The following is a 25,326-nucleotide window of genomic DNA, read 5'->3' as shown; positions in this document are numbered from 1 at the left end:
ACCCAAAGTGATTGTAAAGTAACTGAATCTATTTAATCATTCTCAGTTTGGGGGCTTTAGTTTTCACTTGTTTATTAGTTTATTTTAGGAAATATATATTTTTTCAGCCCAAATTGGGTGCATAGTCGACTTGGTAGGATTTGCCATAGTAGTTAAGATCATGTAAGCCTTGCCCATTTAGAAGATGTTTTGTCTAGTACCATATACATCACTTTAATTCTTAAACTGTTCTTCACTTCATATTCTAATTAGCTTCATCTCTATGATCCATATTTTTTATACTTTTTATGAAGATAGCATTGCTCTAATTTCAGAAAAATATGTTGAGAAACTTTTTGGAGTAAACAAAGATCGAATGTCAATGGACCAGATGGCCGTTCTCCTTGTTAGCAATATCAATGAAAGTAAAGGCCATAGTGAGTATCTCTCTCTCTCTCTCTCTCTGCCTGTCTCATAGAAATATCTTGTAGTTTGTTTATGACAGCAAATTTTTTGGCATTGTGTTCTCCATATAAAAGATATGTATGTCATTTCTAACACAATGGAATAAATTTAACTATTTTTGAGTATTGTTTGGGTAGCCTGCAAAACTATAAAAAACTATAAAAAACTAACAATCTTCTCTACTTTAGCACCTCCATTTACAACTTACAAAGATAAAAGAAAGTGGAAACCAAAGTTTTGGAGAAAACCTGTTTCAGAGAATAGCTTCAGTAGTGATGAGGAACAATCGACAGGACCAATTAAGTATGGTAAGAAGTAATTTAAGATCCAGAATCATTAAATTGTGGTGTTCCCTCTTTGTCTAATACTTTTTACTAATCTTTTGGTGTGTCCACTAGCCTATTTTTTTTTAATATCTATTTTTTAAAAACAGTCATGCCATTGATGTTTAAGGCAATTAGTTCTTCCTTGTATGGGACTGCCTCTTATATTCTAGGATGTTTTGTATTTATGCCCCACTAAATGCAGGGATTATTCTTTAGTAAATGTGAGGGTTTCAAATATTGCTAAACATGCTCGAGTGGGGAGGGGAGAGCAGTACTGCTCCCATTTGAGAACCAGTGCTTGGCCTGTATCTTCTTGAGGGCAGTGTACATTTTATTTCACCGCTGAGTCTTTGTTTTCTGACATGCAGTATGTAGGCTCACAAAATCAGTGAATAAGTAATGTATGATGTATGAATGAATGTTTTATTGTAAAGCACATCTTGTGGTGTAATTTCAGGTTTGCATAATTTGTTTACTATTTGTAGATTAGTAAATACCTAATAAGTGTATGCTCTAATGTGCTTGCGCACATTAATATAACACTTTTTCTGTAATTTAGATGTAGTAGAATAAATCATCTTCATAAATTACAACTTTCTCTTAAATTTAGTGACTGAATTATCACTTGATGGCACTTTACTCTCAAAGCAGGGAGACCATACTACTTGTTTGCTTAGCAGAGTCCTAGTTTATACCTGTCGTTCTGGTGTAATTTTTAATAAAACCCTCTTTCACTCTTAGATGTGTCATGGTTTGGATAATAAATTATATAATTGTTTTACCTTAAAACTCTGAGCTAAATCATGTCATTAGAATTTTTAGATTTTAAAGATGAGGCTAATTGTTTTTTCTTGGGTCTGTGGGTAAGAGAAAGTGTGAAGCTAGTGATACTTTCTTATAGCCTTTCAGCCAGAGAACCGAATAAAAGTTCCAGCCTTGGATACTGTTGTGACTCCAGATGATGTCAGATACTTTACAAATGAAACTGATGACATTGCTAATTTAGAAGCAAGTGTGCTCGAAAATCCTTCACATGTACAACTTTGGCTCAAGCTTGCATACAAGTACTTGAATCAAAATGAGGGGTAGGTCTGCTTCTAATCTTTGTGTAAACTGTTGCACGTTTATATTTTTATGTGTTTGAGGTTTATTTCATCTGTGGTAATCATGTTTCCTTCCTTGTATCAATGGAGCCTTTGTTTTTTGACAAAGCCAAAAGCACTTTATTGTTTAAAAGCTATTAGAAAAAGTTTAAGATTAGATCTTGAGTTGTGTGCATGGCTCAGTGTATGGGTAATAAATTAGCTACAGTTTTTAATTGTAGTAGACTCTTAATTTCAAAGTAGGATTAGTTTGAAACAGTAAATTCTCAGTGGTGTAGGATTAATTATTAGGTTTTTTGAAAAGGAGTAGTGGAACAGGTTAAATTTTTTAATTTTCATTTGGAGCTTAAAGCTTGTCTAAGAACCTTTAAATACTGGTAAATTGACTATTTTTCTTGGTGTGGTGTTCAAATAAGGTACATAGTAATTTATCTCACAAATGACAGCTTCTGTTGCATAAATGCATTTTCTAACTCCTGTGCTTTCTGATGGGATTACCAGGATTATTCTTTTATTACCAAGAGTAATTTTTTATTACTGTAATTTTTAAATTATAATAATTCAGTTGTGTTTTTACAAGCTACTCTGAATGTATTTCTGTCTTAAAACTTAGTATAAAAGTTTTTTTGATAAAGCAACAATGCAGAATTCTGCTAATACACCTCACATACCTGAATATGGTGTTTATTTAACTTGATGTGTGTCATTTCCACATTAATGGGATAAGTTATAGTGTTTTCTTTTCTGACTCATTTACTGAATGAAGGCCAAAAGATCTGTACATTATTTTATGAATAGGATCATGAGAGACAATTATCTTCTCCAAGAGATAGCAAGCCCTTGACGGTTGAAAAGAACTATTATATTGAAAGCTTTGATATTTTGTGCTGGCAGTAGCTGGCCTTGAGGGAGAATTGTTTAACTTTTTCCATTCCTGGACCAGTGTAAATCATAAAAGGTATTGCTGAGTATGAACATAAAGCACATTTGAAGTTGATAATCTAGTGGTTTTATAACACAGTGGTTTTATCTGGTAAATGTTCTCGGAACATCCATTTAAAAAGGAATTGCTGGGTGTATGAGAAATCAGGATCATTTTTGGAGATGTGATGTAAAATTCTAATCTTGCTCCCTTTGTCATAGGCGGCTCTGGCTTCTTGTTAGGTTCCAATAGAAAATGGAATTTAAAAATGAACTCATTAGACTAGCCCTTTTCCCATTTAGAAAAACAAAGTGCACCTTGCTGTCAGCATTAGTTTAGCATCACGTTTAGGAATGCTTCGTTTTCTAGGATTTGACATTTTCAGCAATCGCGAATTGCTATGTTTTATAAATGGAAATACCACTACTAAAAACAATGCATTAAATAGAATGATGTCATTTGTTTCTAAAGACTATTGATATACTAGAGCAATGAGAAAATAGTAATAAAAGTGAGATATTACATGGCAACCTTCAGGATAAGGGTAGGACTGTAATCCACGAGTTATCTCGAAGTAAACGCTCCAGGTGTCACTGGTGAGTATTCTCAGGGGAAATGGGTTAAAAGTATTTTCAAGCATTAAAAAATGTTCCTGCTTTTCTTTTAAACATGTAGACTGTGTTCAGAGTCCTTGGATTCTGCTTTAAATGTTCTGGCTCGAGCTTTGGAAAACAACAAAGACAATCCAGAAATTTGGTGCCATTACCTCAGATTGTTTTCTAAAAGAGGAACCAAGGAGGAGGTACAGGAAATGTGTGAAACAGCTGTTGAATATGCTCCCGATTATCAAAGTTTTTGGACCGTGAGTAGAAAAGATAACATAGTCCTTTGTGTGCTCTTAATTCTTTGGGTCATCTTAAATATTGACTTACAGCTTAATAGATCATATACTTTATTTGCATATAGAGATAATGTTGCATTCTGTGTCCAGTAACCTCAAAACCACTTCTTTGGGTCAGGATTATTTTATATTAAACAAGAATATTTAGTGAAGAGGTGATTTTTGTTGTTAAATTTATTGGTAGGGAAAAAATATAAATATTTTAAAGCATTTTACATTTACCTATTTTTAAGCAGTTTTAGTTTGGACAAAGTGAAGTGAATTTTGTACAAAACACCTGAAAAGAATTTATTTAAAATTTCTTATGCATCTTTAACATTTTCATGAATGCCAGGAAATAGTGGTATCTGTCCTCATTACTTATAGCAATAATCTTAATTCGTAATTCATACTAATATTAAACCTTGCTAAGATACAAAGATTTAGTGAAAAAAATGGATTCTTCATTCTCTGAGAGAATGAGATGTTTCTTACCCAGTCATAAACTTAAAATTATAATTAATCCACTTGTAAAATAAATATTCATTAATATTTGAACTTTTACCAGCTGAACTCAAACTATTAGAGTGAGATAAATTTTCAGATAAATTTATTATTGTCAAGTCCATTATTTATTTGCTAACTGAAATTCAGAACGAATAGCTTTGGATAACATATCCCTTAAATTTAATGAGCGAACATGCCACCCCAACCCTTACTCTCCTCATTCAAGTACTGAATAGATTTGGACAGTGAATTATGCTTGATTTTTGACCTAGAGCCTTGTACCAAAATTAATGCTATCGGTCACAAGATTTTTAGGGTGTAATGTTTTTCCTTAAAGTTATTTGGTCTTTAAAGGACCTCTTGATTTTTTAAGTTGATTAAGTCTTTTTAATTATTTATTTTGATTTTGCCACTTAGTTCAAATATGAATGTGATTTTCAAAATCTTTAACATACCTAAGCAGTGCAAATTGTATGTGATCATAAGCATGTGAGCTTTTGGAGATCCATTATGGTCTTGCTGTCATTTACCCGTTGATTCAAGGAAAGATGAAATTGCTTCCGTGATAATTCTGAGAGTACATCCGTGTTTTAGTTTTCATCTGACTTCACTTTCCAACTTGTAGAAAGGAAAATCTAGGTTATAGTACTAGAAGATGGTTTTATAGATATTTATAATTATCTTTTTTATAGAAATTAAAGATTTAATATGAGACAGTTTATTAATGAAATGTGAAAAATCTGTAGTTTTGCAGTTTATTCTTACAAAGCAAGATTAATTATATGAAACCCCTTTGGGCAGTTTCTGCACCTAGAAAGCACCTTTGAAGAAAAGGATTACGTATGTGAGAGAATGGTGGAGTTTCTGATGGGAGCAGCCAAGCAAGGAGCATCAGATATTCTGTCCTTTCAGCTTTTAGAGGCTCTTTTGTTTAGAGTTCAGCTGCACATATTTACTGGAAGATGCCAAAGTGCACTTGCAATTTTACAGGTAAACATTTGTTAATAGCATTTAATTATACTTTGCCGAGAATTTTTAAAAGGTCTAAAACAGATATAGCATTGTTCAATGATAAGGACACAGACTTTAGATTCAGATCCTTATTTTGCCACTTATGATAAACTGTGTGGAGTTGAGTAAGTTTAAGCTTGTTTCCTCATTTGCTTAGTAGAGATAGTACTTTCTTTGGAATGTTTATGAGGTTTAAATGAAAATAATGTATGTTTAGTACCCACCAGAATAAACTCCAGTATTCTAACAATAAGGGAAAAAAAATAGTCCAGAGTGAAAGTCTTCTATATGGGTGTAGTGTGTGTTTGTTTGTTTTTATTATTTTCTCTTATTAGATTTTTGAATACCAAAACACTTAAAATGTACAAATAAATTTAATCGTTTTTCATTAAGTATGGCATGAACTTTAGCACAGTAAAATATATGTTAATTTGGTATTGATATCTAAAAAGTTTTTTAATTTAAAACAAATTGGTGACTATCAAAATTTTGACATATTTATTTAAGAACCACGCCAAAGAAATACAACACTTTTATTCTTCTTTGCCTTTACATTTGAATTTTAGGACTAGGAGTCATTATTTTTTAAAACATTTTCAGATTATTTTTTTTATTTTACCTAGAATGCATTGAAGTCAGCTAATGATGGAATAGTAGCTGAATACCTTAAAACAAGTGATCGATGTTTGGCATGGCTGGCCTATGTACATCTTATTGAATTCAACAGTCTGCCTTCAAAATTTTATGATCCATCTAATGCCAATCCTTCAAGAATTGTTAACACAGAACCATTTATAATGCCATGGCAAACAGTTCAAGATGTAAAGACTAATCCTGACATGTTGTTAGCAGTATTTGAAGGTAAGTATAAAAGTTTATAAATTATTTAGAACATCAGCTTATCCCTTATAATTCTTCATAACTGGAACAGAAATACATATTGCAAATTATAGTTTCGTACTTTATTACATAAATATTTAAAAGATTAAGGATTGAATCAGATAAGATGAGCATTGGCATCTGTGAAAGCTGAGAACTGTTACCACACTACATAAGTAATTTTCTGATTATGGCAAAAGGATATCAGCTAGATATGTAGATTATATAGGTTTAATGGATTGATTGAATCACAGAATCAGGTAATTTTTTTAAAGCAATCTACCAAGGTGAAAGATGTTAAAGATTGTATCTTATTTTTTCAAGTAATTAATATTTTCCCCATCAATGAATTTGATTGTTACTATATACTAAATAATGTATTTGCTGTAGAGCACATATAAGGTATAAAGCCTGTTCTTTCCTACTAAGAAATATGTAGCCTAGTCAGAAGATAAAATCAATGTGTTTGACATAATTATTAAATAAATGAGATGATAGAACTGGACATTAGTATGTAGTCTAAATTCTATGCTTATGGATGAGATTAAGATATGTGATTGATAGAATTATATGGTACAGGCCATAAATCCAAAGGGAAGAGATTATTAGAGGTTGGCATGATGAAGGAAGTCTCCATAGAAGAATTAGGACTTGAAGCTGGACTTCGAAGCTCTGTCACGTAGTGGACCTCTTCAAAGATAGGACCCTTGTCTTATTTCCCTCTATATTTTCCAAGGGCCTATAATGTCTGGCTGTGTACTAAGTGCTTAGTAAATGTTTATTGAATAAACCAATGACGAAAGGAAGGAAAGGTAGGACATTCCTGTTCGGAGAGCTAAGTAAACAAAAAGCACCAAGTAGATAGGAATTGGTACATTGGATTTGAAGGGAGATTAGAAGAAGGGAGAGTCCTTATCAAAATCAGAATTTTGTGCTAGAAAATACTAGTAATTAACCTTGGTAAGTGGAATGATACCAGATTTTCAAGAACTTTGTAAGTAGACTTGATGGTAGACTTGATGGCAATAGAGGTTCTTTTAGAAAGATGTGCTAAAGAGATGTGGTACCAAAGTAGAAATAACAACGAGAAACTCATTGCTATAACACACACACAAAAAGTAACCTTGGAAAGAGAGTTTTAGAGATACTTGAAGTTAGCACATAGAGATGTGGGAGACAAATTCAGTGTCAGGAAAACAGAGAAGAAATAGTCAAAGATGATTTCTGGGTCTTGAGACTGAGAAAAGGAAAACATAATAATAGAAAACTGGTAAAGTGGAAAGACTGATTTTGGTATTAAGAGTGGTAATTGTGAATAGAAATTGGTCATCCCACTGGGAAATGCCTATTGGCCGAAGGAAATAAGGAAGTAGACCATAAGTGGACAATTATGGAGGGAGAAATGGATTTGAAAGCTATTAAAATAGAAGTGATTTACAGTTTTTATTATACTCTTGCAGTAAATTATTCAGTAATTGAATCTATGAGATATTTTCTCTGAGGAAATGGAGATTTAAATGTATAGCAGTAAGGGGGCAAAAGGGAGAATAGAGTCAATGAATGAGACTAAGAGGAAATATAAGTCTCTTGGAAGCAGAGACAAGAAGAAATTAAAAAGAAGAGCAAGGACACTATCAAATACAGTGAATGCAAAGGTAGGCCTTTAGGTTTGTTTAGTTACGATCCTACAAGTGAACTTTGAAAGTACAGTTTCAGAGTGGCATTCATTTTTTCAAAGATTTAAAAAAAAATGTAGCTAACATACAGTATTGTATTAGTTTCAGGTGTATGCCATAGTTATTCAACATTTACCTAAAGTGATCACTGTAATATGTCCAGCAGTCATCTGACACAGTACTATGCTATTACAGTATTATTGACTATGTTCCCTATGCCGTACACCACATCCCCATGACTTACTTGTTTTATATCTAGAAATTTGAACCTCTTATTCCCCTTCACCTTTTTCCATTTTTTGTTGTTTTTGTTGTTGCCGTTGTTGTTTTTCAGAATGGCATTCATTTTTTAAACTCCACAAACCTGGAAAGTTATTCATTGGCCAAGGAGGAAAATGCTGACAATTATACAAAGTAAAACAACCATTCTCTAGGAAGCAGTATGATCAAAGGATTCTTTACAAGGGGGAAGTGTGTTTTAAAGGAATAAGGAAAGGATCTAGTTTAGGGGGAGACATTTAAATGGCTATATAACATCAGAGCAAAAAGCCTCTTTTCAGTGAGTCAGAGAAAGATGAAAAAATTCATTTAATTTCTTTTTTTTTGAGATCAGTTTTAAGGAATTTAGGATAGATGCAGAAACACTTGTTTAAGTGAAAACACCAATAGATGTGAGAGCTCATATTGGTTGGTTTTATTCTTCCTAGGAAAGTGAGGGTGAGAGATTGAATTTTAGGAGTTTGGAGATATTTCAAATACCTCTTTTGGGTTAAAAAGTCAGGAGTTCATAAGGTGATAGTCAAGCAAGGGGATAGGCCATCTTCACCTATTGGTCTCTTAGAGTTTAAATAACACAGCCATATATTTTATTTTATGTTTGATTCATGTTATTGTGATGTTTTTGGATAGATGCGGTAAAAGCTTGCACAGACGAGAGCCTTACTGTTGAGGAAAGAGTAGAAGCCTGTATGCCAATTTACACAAACATGATTGCTTTGCATCAGCTGCTGGAGAGGTAAAACTTAATTGACAAGCTCTTAACCTTCTATTAAAAATTGATTTTAAAGTGTTTTTAGTTGTGTTTTTTTCTTGTTAAGGTATGAGGCTGCAGTGGAGCTTTGTAAACATTTATTGGAGTTGTGTCCTGTGAACTGCCAGTTGTTGGAAGCCCTTGTTGCTTTATACTTGCAAACAAATCAGCATGACAGAGCCAGGGCAGTATGGCTTACTGCATTTGAAAAAAACCCTCAGAATGCGGAAGTTTTTTATTATACATGCAAATTCTTCATCTTGCAGGTAAAAAAAAGGTCTCTTAATGTTTAAATATGATGTTTTTATGTTTCACAAATTCTTATTTATCTTTTGAGATGTTTCAGGCATTGGCCACTCCAGGAAGCTTTTCCTGGTCCTTTTGGCCTTTGCAAACTGTGTTAGATACTCTTCCTCTCTCTGCTATAAATACCATGTGCATAATTCTACCATTAGACTTATTAAATTGGTTTATACTTTTGTTTATAGCTGCTTTATCTACTATGCTAAGAACTCCTTGAGGATATTAAGGAGCATGTCTTACTTAGATTTAGAGCCCCAATACCTAGCACAGTGCCAAACATATAATAGAAGCTATTAAGTAATTGGATAAAACTTGAGCCTGTGATATATTGGGTGTTAAGCTTTTTAATGGTTTGGTGAATTTAATTTGGAGATCAGAATTTAGAAGTTATCTCTACTCCCCACCTACTCAAGACACTTAATCTAATTAGTTTTTCCTCCCTCAAAAGATTTTAATTCAACATGATGAGCCTAATGTGTATTCTTCCTCCCTCTTTTTAAAATAGAATCGAGAAGATAATCTTCTCCCATTTTTGCGGAAATTTATCGCATCCTTCTTTAAACCCGGGTTTGAGAAGTACAGTAACTTGGATCTGTTTCGGTAAGTTTTTAGAACTGTTGATTTGCAGAGGAATGAGAAATAATATAGTTTAGTGGAAAGATTACAAGATTTTTTTTTGGTGGATGACTACATTTTTAAAAAGTACTGTAACACTCTCAGACTGTTATGAAGGCAGTAGATTTAATCAAAAAGGAAAGATATAAAATACTTTATATTTTTAATATTAAAGACACTAATAAAAGTGCTACGTTAACACCATGGTGATTCATTCAGGTTTTATTATTGTTAGTTTTAGTACTTAATACTATGAATTACCCTGAGAGTAAATTTTTAAAAACTGAGTTTTAATTTATTTGGTGATCTAGTGAATGTAAATAATACGCCTTTAAAATTTTAAACAGAACTGTTCTAACCTCTGCAATGATGTTAAGAAGCTTTAGAGGATTCTTTTTTTCTCAACCATCACTTTTCTCAGTAACTAATATCGAGCTCTGTATTTACTGCCTTTGTTTTGCTATGAGTTCTTATTCTATCAAAAATAAGAGGCCACAGAAGATTTTGAAGAATGCTTTCTTGGAAGGCTTTTAAAGTTCTCTTCCTTCTTCCTTTTCATTTCTCTGTAGGGATCAGAAAACTTTTTCTTAAGGGCCTGATAGTAAGTATTTTAGGCTTGCAAGCCATATGGTCTATCACTACTAGTCAACTATGCTGTTGTAGCAACAGCAACCATAGACAATATATAAGTGAATGGGCATGGCTGTGTTCCAGTAAAACCTCGTTTACAAAAATAGGTGTAGTTGCTGATCCTAAGTAAAACAGCATTAAAAGAAAAATATTTTATGACATACTCTATAATTTTATGTTAGGAAGAATAGAGAGAAGGAAGGCCTAAGCCGAATATCTCCTAAAAGAGTTTCTTGTGGAAAATACTGATAAGTGAAGAAAAATTTTAGTTTTTATTTTTATGTATGCAAGTCTTGTTCTTGCAGATATTTTTCTTAAGTGCTCCCTCCATTTACTCCCAGTATAGCCATATTATATAAAAACGTTTTCACAAACAACGCACAGTTAGGTCAGTGTTCTATCCACCCTAGAATATTTTGTGAGCATGGCAGTTTTATTGGAGATTTGGTAAAAAAGTTTGGGGCCATTATTTTTTCCTAGACTTGAGTCTTTACATCTGCCCTCTTGTGGTATCCAGCTTATTGCCATAGTGATTTTAGTACTCTTCCTGAACTTCTGCTCTGCTACATCCAGATTAATACCTTAAAATTAATTACAAAAGAATAATTTAAAATGCAAATTAATAGAGAAGAATTAAACTGTTCTATAAGGAATTTAGAGATTGTTCAGCTTTCCCTTCTTCCTGTTTAAACTAGATTGCTTAAACATCTCAAACTCAGTCACAGGATAAATCTGAGGCTGAACCAAATGTTTTACATACTTGCTGGTTCTGATCTTCCCTTGGCATGGAGGTAGTTGGTTTAGCTTAAAAGATTTTGCCAGTTTCTGCCATGGTAACTAATCAAAGATCGTCAGATCATCTTGATCAGTTTAAATGAAGCAGAATAAATAACGGTATCAATAAAAATTTGGAAATGGGTTGCCTCCAAATAATCTTCTCATTGTTTACTAGGTCATCTTTATTAAATTTTTTTGTGGAAATAGTCAGTTCATAATTCATTGAGGATAAAAAGGTATCCTGTTTTTAGGGTTGTTTTTGTTTGTTTGTTTGTTTCTTAAAGATAATACTGAAGCCCTTACATGGAGTGTGCATTTCTCTTAATTTAAGAAATCTTTTTTGAGTCAAATATTAGGAAAATGGCAGTTAAATCAGATAGTTTTGGGCATTATCATACTTACTGATGTAAATTTTTTAAATTTATAAATATAAATTAGCAATATTTATAATTTTTTTAAATTTATAAATATTGCTAATTTTTTAAATTTATAAATATTGCTTCCAACAACTTCTCCTATTATTAATAGGAGAAGTCAGTGTTCTTAATAGATTCAAAGTCTTATATTTAACTTCATGAGTAGAAATTACAAGCAAATTACTTAGAACTGTAATATATACCCAGAGTTGGATTCTATTATTTCTCTTTCTGTATAACATTTACTATAAAAACAGACGCAGAAAGAACTAGATGGGGATAATTTTCATGTGTTTCAAATCAATTTGAAGATTAATAGATGGCCCTAACAGTTAATGTGGGGATTTCACTAACTTTACTGAAGTTAGCCTAGGGATAGAGTATTACATAGATTATATTTGAAGTCATCTCTTCTTACCTCATTTTTCAGTTGTGAAAACTAATATCCTTAGAAGTTAAGTAATTAACTCATGGTAATACAGCCAGTTATGGCCAAGTTAGGATGATAACCTGACTTCTAGTTGTCCCATTTCTTCCCTTCCTTATGGTTTTTCTCCCTCACCCCCAAGTCCCCATACAGCTTCTTTAATCCATTAAAACTTAGTCCCTTGAAATAATTTTTAAAACCAGTGTAAACAGCTATACTAGTTGTCATTGAGAACAATGTATTTCCTTCAAAAACATGGTTCTTGAAGATGTTGGTAAATGTTATACACACAAATTGAAATATATTGAGGGTGGGGACTAGAATTAGTTAAAGTCAAATAGATTTCTTTACTAATCATGTTAGAGCTTTTACTATCCTAATATGTTTTGTGGCTTTTCAAGAGGGGGCTATAATTTTCAGTATTTCCCAATCTTATTTGATCATGGACCTCTTTTTGACAAGTGATTTATGGGCCAACATATTACGGAATACACTTTGATATGTCTCAAATTAAAATGATAATGGTATGTGTGTGTTTGTATGTATGGGAGAGATTGTTTTTCTATATCAAATTCTTTAACTCTTAAAGAACTTCTTTTTACAAGAAAGCACAGATTTTGTAAGAAAATTTTAGATACTTGGTAGTTTATTTGTTTCCTGTTTTTAGTTAGGTTTAATTACGTGATTATTGTGGTTCGTTTAATTTTAGGGATAGAATAAAAAGACTTCATTTTAGAAGAGGAGTTATTCATGTAGGTGTAAAATAATAAGTAAGTGATGATAGAGATATAACCAAAACAGTATGGTATACATGTAAAACTAAAATCTCATTAGGAAATTTAAGTTGAAAATGAGGGGTTTTTTTTTTTCCAAGTATTTGTAAACCATATGTGAAATTATTGGCATAATTTCAAACAGTATGTTTTTTTTCCAGGTATCTCTTAAATATCCCAGGACCACTTGACATTCCAGCTCGTTTATGTAAAGGGAATTTTGATGATGAGATGTTGAACCACCAAGTTCCTTTTCTATGGATGATTTACTGGTGAGACATTATCTACTGTGGAAATAAATGTTGCATACTAGGCTTGCATTCGTTATTTATAAATGAATTACACTGTTAAAATTAACCCAGTGTTAAAGTCTTTGAGCAAAATTGAAGGGATGCTAAGGTTTATATGTTATTAAAGAAGAAAGATCAAAAGAAGGATTCCATTGTAGTAATATCTGTAATGTTTAAAATATACTTTGTCATTCCTTTACCTAATAGAATTGAGCTGTAGACATACAATGTTTTCCTTCATTTTTTAAACAGCCTTTGTCATCCTCTTCAATCAAGTATTAAAGAGACAGTGGAGGCATATGAGGCAGCATTAGGGGTGGCCATGAGATCTGATATAGTGCAGAAGATTTGGATGGAGTAAGTTTAGTTCCTCTTAATAAGAACGGGATTTGGAATAAGGGGATATGGTGGGGAAAGGGGTGATCAGCGTTCTTGGTAAGAGAATTTCTGGCTTAATTATTCTAAATTATAATATTTTTCTTTTGGCAGTTATCTTGTCTTTGCCAATAATAGAGCTGCTGGATCCAGAAACAAAGTCCAAGAATTCAAACTTTTTACTGATTTAGTGAATAGATGTTTGGTTACAGTCCCTGCTCGATACCCCATTCCTTTTAGCAGTGCTGATTACTGGTCCAACTATGAATTTCATAATAGGGTAAGAACTTAAAACTTTTTTTTTCTTTAGCTGTTAATACAAAAGAAGGGGACCGAAACAACAGCAGCAAAACTCCTGTTTTATATCGAGAGCTTTTCCGAAGACCACTTTCCTAGCACTTTACTATTATTCTTGATGGTGTTTACTACTTATCTCTTTTCAGACTTATAAACAGAGCCCTTTAAGGTTCAATTAAGATAAAAGTACATATTGATAATGGTACTTTAAAGAAAATTTAACATCGAAACAAAATTGAAGAGATGTTAAGGTTTAAATACATGTTAAAGAAGAAGGATTAAAAGAAGTAATATCTAATGTTTTGTTTGAATAGTTGGAAATTTTACTGAATGAAAAATTCTGTAACTTCAAAATAAGAATGGGCTTACACAGTGTAGCTGCTCTTTTTAATGTTTTGTCAAGCAGATATATCTATAAATAGGACATAAAAAAGCTGAAAGCAGATGCTGTTTAGAATTTTGAGTAGAATTTATTGATCTATTTATAAGGTTATCTTCTTATAAACAATGAAATGGGTTTTTTTGGTTGTTATTTATTTTCGGAGACCCCTTTCATTTAGTGCAATGTAGGCTAACACCCCTTTAAAGCTCAATGCATACTAACATATAGAGTGGTTTTTTTGTTTTGTTTTTGTTTTGGTCAGGTGGTTTTGTTGCTTATCAGGTTAACCAGTTATTATGCTTTGTACTTCTATGCCGTTCTTTATCCCAGGATCTCAAACTACTTTATGGATATTAAGTCATTTACACATGAGCATTCCATGAGCAAGATGTGGCAGGTATTATTAGCCCTATGACTTGCCCAGCTATAAGGCAAGTAAAGGTAGATTCAGGAATGAAAACCTGGACTCCTGGCTTCTTGTCAGTATTCTCAGTCCATAGCTCTCATCACTAGACCACATTTCCTAAGTCATATTTGGAAAGTCACAATTAATAGTAGGAACTGAAACTCACAGCATTATGCATTATAATTTATACATTCATGTCTTAAAGACCATTTTGATTTTCTCTTTAAAACACACAGATAATCAGATTTTATATCTTGTTTCTCTCATTTTCCCCTCTCCTCAACCTTTACAGGTTATTTACTTTTATTTGAGCTGTGTTCCAAAGACCCAGCATTCCAAAACCTTGGAACGGTTTTGCTCCATTATGCCAACTAATTCTGGACTTGCACTGAGGTAAGAAAAAATGAAATTCTTTTGGTTCTCAGCCCAATAGTATAGACTCTTCATGTGAAATTATTCTTGAAAACTTGATAAGAACAGTCTGGTCTTCCACTATTTCTTCACTGATGTGTACTGCTACAATTTCATAGTTGTTAAGCAGTAGATAGCTAGCTATTTTGTGTAAAAGTCAGTATAAAAATCTGGTTACTTCAGTAAACTGCAGGTTTTAAGGGGACATATAATTCAATAAAGTTCATCTGTGTTCTCTAAGCACATGCCATCTGTTCTTAGCATGTGTATTATAAGCAGTAAGTGTGTTTTACATGTCAAAGGAACATTAAGAGATTTTTAAAGTATTACAGACATAGAAGCCAACTATATATATTTTGGTTGCCGTGATTTGTTTTCAGATAGGTCAGTTGCTCTCAAATATTAGCATGTACCAAAATCTCCTGGAGTGCTTATTTTAAAATGCAGATTCCTGAGCTGGAGCCCCCAAACCACATTTGAGAAACACTTTATCTAGGGATTTGAAACATTCAATTAGAAAGAGATTTTTAAGCATTTCTTTTGTAGTTTCTCTTCTCTGATAGAGAAAACCCATTTTTACTCTCAAGAATTGTACTTTCTAATTCAAAAAGGTACCCTGCATCTAATGCTTTGGCTTCTACTTGTGTAGTCATTCTTACTGCATCATTTGTGTCTTATGTTTCTGTTTGTTTTATGGATCATAAGGTACTTAAGTTTATCAAATATTCTCTTGTGTTTTAAAATATTTACATTTCACTTAGCATATATGTGGGAAAAATGATATAAGAGACTGAAAAAATTCAAAGGCCTAAGGCTGTGACAGAAATAACCATAGCATTTTATAATAAAAATTCTCAGCATGTTGATCTACAGAAGCTAATTATGAATGCAGAACAATGTATTGTGGAACATCGCCTTTAGTAAAACGTGAAATAAAAGATGTCATATTTTGACTAGTTTCTGTTATGATAGGTACTTTTGCAATATAGGTAGTTCGATTGTTGGTTTTCCTGGTAAAGCTCCACTTCTGTATTTTGATACTCTTCATTTTCTTGTCCTTTTTTTTCAGAACAGAGAACTTAATAATTAGCAAATGTATTTAACATTTTAGCTCAAGAATCATTCATGATTAACTATGTAATTAACCAAGAGAAAAATATCAGGAAATTGCATTAATGTATCAAGTCATTATTTTAGAATATTGGGGGGGTGGGGGGAGGAGACACCTGGAGTGTAATTTGGAGAGAATGCTTTAATATTCTGTAGGAATATAAGGGCCTTATTTTAGTTTGTTGAAGTTGGCATGACTCTTGACCTCTTGCTCGTTTGCATGTTCCTGTCCCAGGGTAGTTTTTGTAAGAAGCATTCTGCACATACTTGCTGCATAGTCTTGCTGGAATTTAACTGACCAAAAACTGTACTTCATCAAACATTCTGTTCATAGAACACATTTGGGATTTCCCACACTTGCAGTGCTTTGTTCATTTTCCTGAATGTACTTTACAGGCTACTTCATCATGAATGGGAAGAAAGCAATGTTCAGATTCTGAAACTTCAAGCCAAGATGTTTACATATAATATCCCAACATGCCTGGCCACCTGGAAAATGTAATGCAACAATCATGTACATGTTTTTATAGCTATTGCTTTTATTTGTAAGGTTTGCTCCAGACAGGTAAATCTGAAATGACATCTTTTTTTTTTTTTTTTTCCCCAGGACAGATCTCTAACTTAGAATTTGTTTTTGGCTCTTGCTAAGGGTTTATACTGAGAGTTAGGGAATGCTCATTAACAATTGCTTCTAAAAGCACAATGGGTAGAGTTGCAGTTTTCCTTGAAGGAGAACATTTAGATAACAGGACCGTTATCAAATCCAGAAATCTGTTTTGCACATTTTAAGATTATCTCTTTTGAAATGTAGGGTTTTATCCCCTCACTTATAGTCTGATGTCCTCTTTCTTTTAAAGGTGTGCTAGTGCCAGATATTTTTTACTAGTAATTATGAATACTTTTGTTGACCGTTATTTTCAAAACACTGGTCTGCTTTATTCTTGTAAAGTTGATAAAAATTGTTGAATTTTTCTTTTTACTATAGGTTACCCTCCTTGGAAGTTTAGCCTGTTACTTTCAGGAAGTTTTGTACTCAGATTCCCGCAGTCAGTATTCAGCCAGTGGTAGTATCTCATTTTGTTCAAAGATATGTAAATTTTTCCCCCTTTTCTATATTCCTTTTTTTTTTCTTAGAGCCATTGCTGCTGAGATTGTTCTAAAGGGACAAAGAGAGGTAAGCCATGATCGACTATCAGATGGGTCACTTTCTTTTTAAAGCTATTCTGTTCCTTTTCTTGACTTCCTAATTTAAAACGATTAAAACATAGACGTTAACATCCCAGGAACTCTGGATGTTTGGAAATTCCCAAACTTGTGCAACCATTTTGTCTTAAATGCTATATTATGAAATATCATTCAAATAGTTAGGATTATGAAGGTGTTTTTCATCATGTTTCCTGATGGAATTGTGTGTATATCTATCTTATAGGTCCACCGTTTATATCAGAGAGCCTTACAGAAGTTACCTCTTTGTGCATCACTGTGGAAAGATGTAATGCTTTTTATCTTTTATTTCATCTTGAAGTTTTTCTATAAATTTTCTGCATGTGCCATATCCATTGATGTGGTAATGCTCAGAATCTAGCTCAGTCTTACTTCTATGCTTCCCTGTCTCTTACAGCAACTCTTGTTTGAAGCTTCAGAAGGAGGTAAAACTGATAACCTGAGAAAACTAGTTTCCAAGTGCCAAGAGATTGGAGTCAGCCTAAATGAGCTCTTAAATTTAAACAGTTACAAAACAGAAAGCAAGAATCACTGAACACTGGGTGCAGTCAGTTCTAAGTCCTTATAATAATTGCCAAAATTATTTGAATGATCCTTCAAGATTAGGCTGATCCCTGGCTAAGGTCTGTGTAATGCAGACAAGCATTACTGATCATATCAAGTCCCCTACAAAATCCAATTCTCAAAACCAGAAGCAATGAACATGACCCTCTTCGATTGGATAAATGAACTTCCTGTTTGGCCTGCCTCTAGGCCCAGCCAGATTCTCATAACATCATGTACGTAAGTATAGTTCCTCAAAGTGACTGACATATTTTAATTTTGCTTTGTTTTTGTTTTTATTTTTTACTTTTCCCCCTTTATGTTGTGCTAGTCCTGATTCACTTGACACACTCTGATGCCTGAGAGATTCTTGTTTGGGATTTAATTTCCAGGGCTGTGTTTACAGTAAAAAGCAGGTAGCCCCTTTTAGTTCTTCCTCTTTAAACCTTTTGAGATTCTTTATTTCAGGATTTAAACTTAAGCAGTCCACCTTAAGGAAAGTGTAACTGCCATGGCCACAAGTCTGCTAGTTGCACTTGAATGCTCTAACAGGGTTGTTTATTGCCCTTTCTACGTTCTGGACTCCTTGCCGAGACTGTTTAACTTGAAGATTAAAGAAACTATTGCAAATGCCAGTGCATCAGAACCTAAGAGTGGTCAAATATTATGTGCAATTTTTTTGTAAAGAAATTTAATTTATAATAAAGTTTAACAGTTTAAAGAACAGTTAATATTTGAACTGCTTTGTATTGAAATACTACTTTGTAGTATTAAAGTTGTTTATAAACAAAATATTTTTAATATAAGTTAACTTTTTTAAAAATGTTGCTGTCTTTATTCACTTTTCACACCTTACTGGGAAAGAGTTGAAATAGGAGATAGGGTTATTCACTATGACTGTATCAACACTTTCTTATCTTGAACATGCTTTCCCATAAACATTTCAATGACTTTTTAATTTGTGAGAAAATGGTCCTGTTCTGTTTTGAGGGCAGTGATCAGATAGGTTTGCACTGCCATTAAAGTACTTCTTAAGACCCTGGTGTTTAGAAAGTATCTCCCAACTGTAGTTTGGATGATTTGCTTAGTGACATGCTGTCTTATGTTGAATAGCTGTGTGACCAAATATAAGGGAGACCTTGCTTTTTGTTTTGTTTTCAGTCTATAATGAGTTTGTTTACACCTGGTTAATTAGAAAAATTGTTAACGATACACACATAACTATAACAAATCTGGTCTTACAGCTACAATGCAGTCTTAATTATTACAGAGCAGCAGGCCCGTGAAATACTAGACAGTTCGTACATCTGTACATTTGTATGACGCTTAATCAAAATAAACCATGTTTCGAGACCCTGCACTATGCATAATAGACAGCGAGTGCATATTTGGCGAGTAAGTGCTATTTATTGAGGCCAAGAACATAGCCCATTTGTCCAATGTCTATTTCATTAAACCAAAAAGTAGCTAATTGGTTTTTCTCTAAAACGAAAGAAATTTGGGTGGAAGATAGTAATTCCAGATGTTCTTCATCATATGCATTTAACTATTTAAGTTTGAATGCTTTTCCCGCTCTGATTATTTGAAAGCCATTGTTAGTTTTTCGGAGGACAGTGCTAAGTTTTGAGTTTTTCTGTGTTCTAAAGCCTACCATTTATTGCTTAAACAATTCCATCAGCAGTAACTTTTGCCTCTTTTTAAAAGAAGAATGCTTTCATTAGTACATGCAATTCTAGTCCAGCCGCTCAGGCTATGCACTGTAACAATTCCAGGAGTCACCTTTCCTATGTTGTACACAGTCATTCAGGCAGAGCCCTTAGCATATATTAAGCAGCTGTATCCTTTTTGATCAGTTGTCATATTGCTCTTTAAGATTATGAAGCTCTCTCATAGAAATAATATTGCTTAAAGGTACCTCTTATGTCACTTTTTCTGTCATTTTACACACACATTAACCTACACACATAAAAGCAAACACTGCTTACAAGCGAGGTTTACGTTTCTGTCATCCTACCATATTCATGTTTACTTGTTTTTTAATGAAGAGCTTTCAACAATTAGAATATTAAATAAAACTTTGGGTTAAAGTTGATATAGTTATTGTAATATTGTGAATACAATATTTAACATATCGTATGACTAAAGTTTTTCTTTGGGCAGAGAAATACACAGTGAGGAAAGATTAGTCATTGAGAACTGCAGTCTCTTGTACTCCCCCACTCCTGCTGAGGGTGAGGGGTTAGGGGGAGAAAAAGCACAAAAGAGGCATTTTAGGCTGTGGGGTTTTATCTCTTATAAAGGAAGTGGTATGGCAGATTGTGGTGATTTTTATGTGTTTTTCTTCATTTTAGAAAACAGCCTAATATTTCTATTTGCTTTTTAACGGAAAGTGGACCTTGTAACATTGTTGTCACTGGATTATCTAAGGCGGTTTGCTTTCAATTAAAGGGCATATAAACCTACATCATAAAGCAAGCTAGAATCCCAGGTGCAACATCTAAGAGCTAAAAGCACTAAGCAGACAAGCAAAAGGTGATTAAGACTGACAACAAATGTAGAGGGACTTTATTGAAGATTGTAGTTCAAATATTTATTTTTCAAAGTGGTTGAAAAAGTAGGAACATGTGGCTATAATACAAAGCAGGGCCAATATTCTTGCTTAAAGTTGTCTCATGTTCACAGATAAGTCATAGTTTCCTTAAGTCTGCTTTCATATCACTGTGTTAAGTTTAGTTCATGGGGAAATAACAATTTTAGTGACCTTTCAGGTTTGAGGATTATGCCTGCAAAATATCGTTGCCCCGCAGTACAAATTAACAGAACATTTTGGAACAACTATTCAAGAAAAGGCAGACTTCTAATGAACATTTTTGGTTGGTGTTTTTTTGTCCCTCATGATTTTACAAGTGGATATATATCTTTATCTTTCTTAATATAGGTGGTAAAGCTGAGTTGTTTCTTTTTTCTGTATCTTTAGGGCTCTATTCCATATACCGCCAAAAAGTGTCCTCGCTTTCTGCAGGTTTTCTTCAGTTGTGTGTTTACTATTTCATAGGCCAGTGAACATCCAATAAGGACATGCTACCCCACCCTGCACTCATTCCCATCTTCCATCACCACACACATAGCCTTCCTCAGAAATAGCCATGTGGTAGTTTCTGAGTACTACTTAATTGAGATATCTGCAATAAATGTGAAGGGGTTTTCTGTTTTTTCTTCTTTACATCTTTGAGGTAGATAATAGCTGTGTTTGTTTTTCATAGACGGTAAAATGGATATAGGATTTGTCTCCACTTTTCCACTTTTTCCACTTTAGTGGCCTTCACAAAAGGGGGTTCCACAATGGAGAACCGGGCATTTTTCCCATTTCAGAATCAACTGAGCTTTGCTAGACACTCGATACAAAGATGAATAAAGAGCTTAACAGTACATACCAAGAAGCGTTTCCAAAGGTGCTCCGAATTTGGATTTGTGCTTGGGAACGTCTTCCTGGATGACAGTGAATTATGGCTAAAACGTAAAATAGGAAGAGAAAAAGTTGAGGCCAGTAATACTATTTTCAAAAAATATGTGCCACTTAAACTTGAATATTGTAGAAGAGTTTGCACATGTTTAGAAACTTGTACATTTTTTAAAAACTTCCTGAAAAGCTGCTTTGGTGGTGGTGGTAATTCATTCACAACTGGAAATTTGTTAGACATGATGGCAGGTAAGACATGTAAAACTCTCTAGAAGCCACATCTGTCCAGAAGAGGAAGACATCTTGGGGCACATTGTGCTTCTAAGTCCACATGAGCATGGCTGAGTAGGAGATAGTCTCATCAGGCTTAGTTTGAACAGCCTTGATGTGGAGAGAGTGACTGGAATTAGTAGCAGTCTGTTGCTACTAGTTTCCCCCCGCCCCCCGTAAACTTCTTGGGTTAATACATGAATAAAATGCTGCTTTCAACATTTACTACTATCTATAACTTTTGCAGAGCCCTGTTCCAGTCCTAGTCAAGGCTGTAAAGTTATATTCCATTACTCTCTTTAAGAATCATGGTTATTTTTCTATCTATGTAGAACTTCCTGGAGATGGCCCAGTCTTCAATGCTTTAAACTGATTTTCCAAAATGACATTTTAGTCCAATACCAGAAATGTTTCAATGTAGAAATCAGTAATGCCAGGAATAAAATCAGTTGGGGAGCAAGAAAATTTGCATGAGCATGAAAGGAGTATATGCTTCCTGGTTTCATCAAGAAAGCAGAAGATCCACAATATCTGAGGCCAGTTCTGATCTTAAATAATGTGGCTTTGTGGTTGAATGCTGGTGGGTCTGGATTTTTTCCTTTAGTGTAAAAATACACCTTACTACATGGGAGACAGTGAATAGAATGTTAAAACTGTGAGTTAATTATATCACAAATACCATAGAATAATGAATATTTTACTTTCATGCAAGGCTAATAAATTTTGGAGGCCGCCCAAAATATAAATGAGTATGACTCTTCAAGGGCCATATTCTGTGAATTTAGTAAAAGCCTAAATCCAAACATGAAAACACAGCTGTTCTAAGAGAGAATATACTGCATTTGCCCTTAGTAATTTGAAAGCATCAAGATTGATCATCAGCTTAGAATTAAAGATGTGTTTAAAAGGTTTGGTCGATCAAGCAAATTAAATCTTGCAAATGTTCTTCACCTAGTGAATTGAAGTAAATCTTATGAAAGAGAATGATAGCCAACAGCCTAAGGGAGCTGAACCAATTAGGAAGAGTGATCCAGGACTGGGAGCTATTTGCATTAATGGAGATAATCAAGGCATCTACTGCCAAGACCAAAACAAACACTCAACTTGGCACATCATAGTCAAGATTATGAGACTGCCTATGGATAGGGTTGGCACTTCATGCTAGTGTAATGGAGCTACAAAGAAATAGTTTCGAGATAAAGAGTGTGAACAAATGTAATGAAAACATATCTAAAAGATCTGGATATTAGATTTAGCTCCACTAACTAGCTGTGTAATCGCGACAGGTCATTTCATTGCTCCTTATCTGTTTCCACATCTACAAAATAAAGAAGTATATGTATTTACCTCAGGGGTGTTGAGAGATCATATTATAGAAATTATCTAAATATTTTGAGGTTGGAGTCATTTTCCAAAATTTCGAGAGCAAAGAGATGCTACAAAGTAACAGTTTACTTTTTCTGGACATGATTTCATTACCGTCATTTGGAGCATACAACCCTACCAATGCTCAAGCATGAGTTAGTTGCTGTCTCTAAGAAACACAACAGAGAACACTGCCATCTAAATTCAGTGGATCATTTCTGGTGTTGATGCCCAAAATAAAAGGTAAAACTGTATTAGCAGATGGTCCAAAGAGACCAATAAGGTTTTACTGTAATGAGGCCCAGCCTGGCAGAAGCTCTGGCTCCAGTGGTGGAAAGATAAAATCACAGAATGTAGACCAGAGGATAATTGGTAGTATTCACTTCGGGTGACTGATTAATGAGGTACTAAAAGTGTGATCTAGTTGGGAGGGAAAAAAAAGTATGAGTCAAAATAGCCAAGAGTAAAATCTAGGTTTTCCAGTACTTTGCAAATGAGCCTTAGGACTTCCAAAAATGAAAATAGCAGTGGCTTAAACAAGATCGAATGTTTTAAGTAAAAATTCAAGTAGGTGGACCAGGGCTGACTGGTATGGCATTCCATAGTGATAAGGGACATTTTGCTGCTCTCTCCTATGTGACTTCCATTCCCGAGTGCTGCCATATATGGGTCTGCTAGTCAGGTCTTGCACATGGCCATGAGCTGAAATCGTAGAATCTGAAATTAAGCCCATGATCAGCTCATCAAGCATCCTAAGGCACTGGTTGAGTTGGTTTGGAGGAAAGGGGGCCTTTTTCTAATTCACGCAAAAGGACCACCTGAACCCCAGGTTTTATGGAGAGGGTGGGCCTTTTTCTAAATTGCACACAAGCACTCTGGGTGGTGGATGGTAATGATGATTTAAGATGCCTTTTCCAGTCCTAACCCTTTTGTTCACATTTTATGTAGCAGGAAGGAAGGACAAACAAAATTGAGTATTTTCCTCAAGCTGAACATAACTACATATGTCTTTGTATTGTTTAGAACAGACACTTGGCCACTGCAAGAGAGGCTGGGAAATATAGTCTTTATTTTGGGTGGCTACGTGGGCAGCAAAAATTCAGGAATGAAGGACAGGATACATATTGGAACAGCCAAACGCGCCACACCACCATCAAGTAAACAATATAGAATGAGGTTAGTGGCCTCAGCTTGTTCTAATCTCTCAAAAAACTTTTTAATGGTGAACCATGAAAATCCTTTCTAGTTCTATAATCCTACTGTATAAATCTTTAGTTGGGATAGGAAAGCTGAAAACACATTTCCCACACGTAGTTGGTTGACAGAGTTCAAGGGATGGGCATTGAATAAGAACAAACACTTAATTGAGACATTATCAGACCTTGTTCTAAGTGCTTCAGGTTTATCTAAATTCTCACAACAACCCTATGAGATGTTATAATCCCCACTTTACAGATGACAAACAGGAAAGTTTAAGTTACAAAGATAATAAATTACAGGCCTGGGAAGTTAATTCCTGACTACTTGACCTTAATTGGCAACCTAAAACCTGTAAAGTGAACTAAGTTGGTCCACGGAGAAGCAATCCTGGGGCCTTTGAAAAAATTACTGAGAGGCCTTTTTTGTTGTTGTTACTAAGTTAGCAGAGTATTAGTCTGGAACTGATAGCTACTTCACCATAGCACTGTGAGAACCTGTTGAAAGTGAGGCCTGAGGAAAACAACAGAGGTGGAAAGAGTTACTGGCATACCTCAGAGATACTGCGGGATCGGTTCTAGACCACCGTGATAAAGCAAGTTCTCATCTCTCTGGTGTAGGGTCTTACCTTCAGTTTGGGGAAAAAAGCAACATCTGTGAAGCACAGTAAAATGAGGTGAAAACAGACACCTCTGGACTTTTCAGATATTTAAAAGTTTTCCTTCTCATCCACTGCCTTTTCCCCCACTTTTTAAAAACTTGAGCTTTTGAGAATTAGTAGAGGTTGTAGTCCTTTGACAACACAATATGTTAAGCAAATTCAACAAAACATTTGTGAACCTATGCCTGAAAGACATAAGTAGCATCATTGATTAAGACACTGAGGACAGAAAATAGAGCAAGTCCTTGTAACTACATGAATTAAGTGACGTAAGTAGTAACTTTATGTTCAAGTTGAGAAGTACGGAAGAATCGACAGCGCGAGAGTTGCATGTTTAGTTATGTAGGGAGTGGGGCTGAGAAAGGAAGGCTGAAGCTTCAGAGAGAAAAATACTACAGCAATAATGCTTAAGATCTCTCCTTTGGATTTGACGACCTTGGGAAAGTTCTTAACTTCTCGAAGCCAACATTTCTTCTTTGTAAAATGACATTAATACTAGTATTTATCCCACATGGACTTGTGAGGATAAGATCGATCATATAGGTTAAGGGCTCAGAATAGTGCCTGGCTCACTAAACACTCAACAGCATTAACTCTCCATAGCTAATGTGTGATT

At 34.1% G+C, this 25,326-nt stretch overlaps 1 protein-coding gene across 3 annotated transcripts in view; it reads left to right on the top strand.

Moving 5' to 3' along the window:
• Positions 1–18,488, top strand: part of ZFC3H1 (zinc finger C3H1-type containing) — a 49,451-nt gene extending 30,963 nt beyond the window's left edge. For 2 of the 3 annotated variants that reach the window (XM_039866021.1, XM_039866023.1), the window contains exons 19-35: positions 315–416; positions 633–752; positions 1,672–1,855; positions 3,471–3,657; positions 4,984–5,172; positions 5,817–6,054; positions 8,658–8,763; positions 8,846–9,044; positions 9,587–9,681; positions 12,881–12,991; positions 13,262–13,366; positions 13,499–13,664; positions 14,762–14,862; positions 16,387–16,488; positions 17,125–17,164; positions 17,420–17,482; positions 17,612–18,408. In XM_039866021.1, the coding sequence (XP_039721955.1) occupies positions 315–416; positions 633–752; positions 1,672–1,855; positions 3,471–3,657; positions 4,984–5,172; positions 5,817–6,054; positions 8,658–8,763; positions 8,846–9,044; positions 9,587–9,681; positions 12,881–12,991; positions 13,262–13,366; positions 13,499–13,664; positions 14,762–14,862; positions 16,387–16,488; positions 17,125–17,164; positions 17,420–17,482; positions 17,612–17,749 (2,246 nt within the window). In that variant the 3' untranslated portion in view covers positions 17,750–18,408. Of the gene's footprint in view, positions 1–314; positions 417–632; positions 753–1,671; positions 1,856–3,470; positions 3,658–4,983; positions 5,173–5,816; positions 6,055–8,657; positions 8,764–8,845; positions 9,045–9,586; positions 9,682–12,880; positions 12,992–13,261; positions 13,367–13,498; positions 13,665–14,761; positions 14,863–16,386; positions 16,489–17,124; positions 17,165–17,419; positions 17,483–17,611 lie in introns of all 3 variants that reach the window. The other variant, XM_039866022.1, reaches the window with a different exon arrangement.
• The last annotated feature ends 6,838 nt before the right edge of the window (positions 18,489–25,326 follow it).

This window comes from Pteropus medius, unplaced genomic scaffold (assembly GCF_902729225.1).
Source record: "Pteropus medius unplaced genomic scaffold, Ma_sr-lr_union100, whole genome shotgun sequence".
In the NCBI taxonomy this organism is placed as follows: Eukaryota; Metazoa; Chordata; class Mammalia; order Chiroptera; family Pteropodidae; genus Pteropus; species Pteropus medius.
This window is presented reverse-complemented; position numbering and strand designations above follow the sequence as displayed.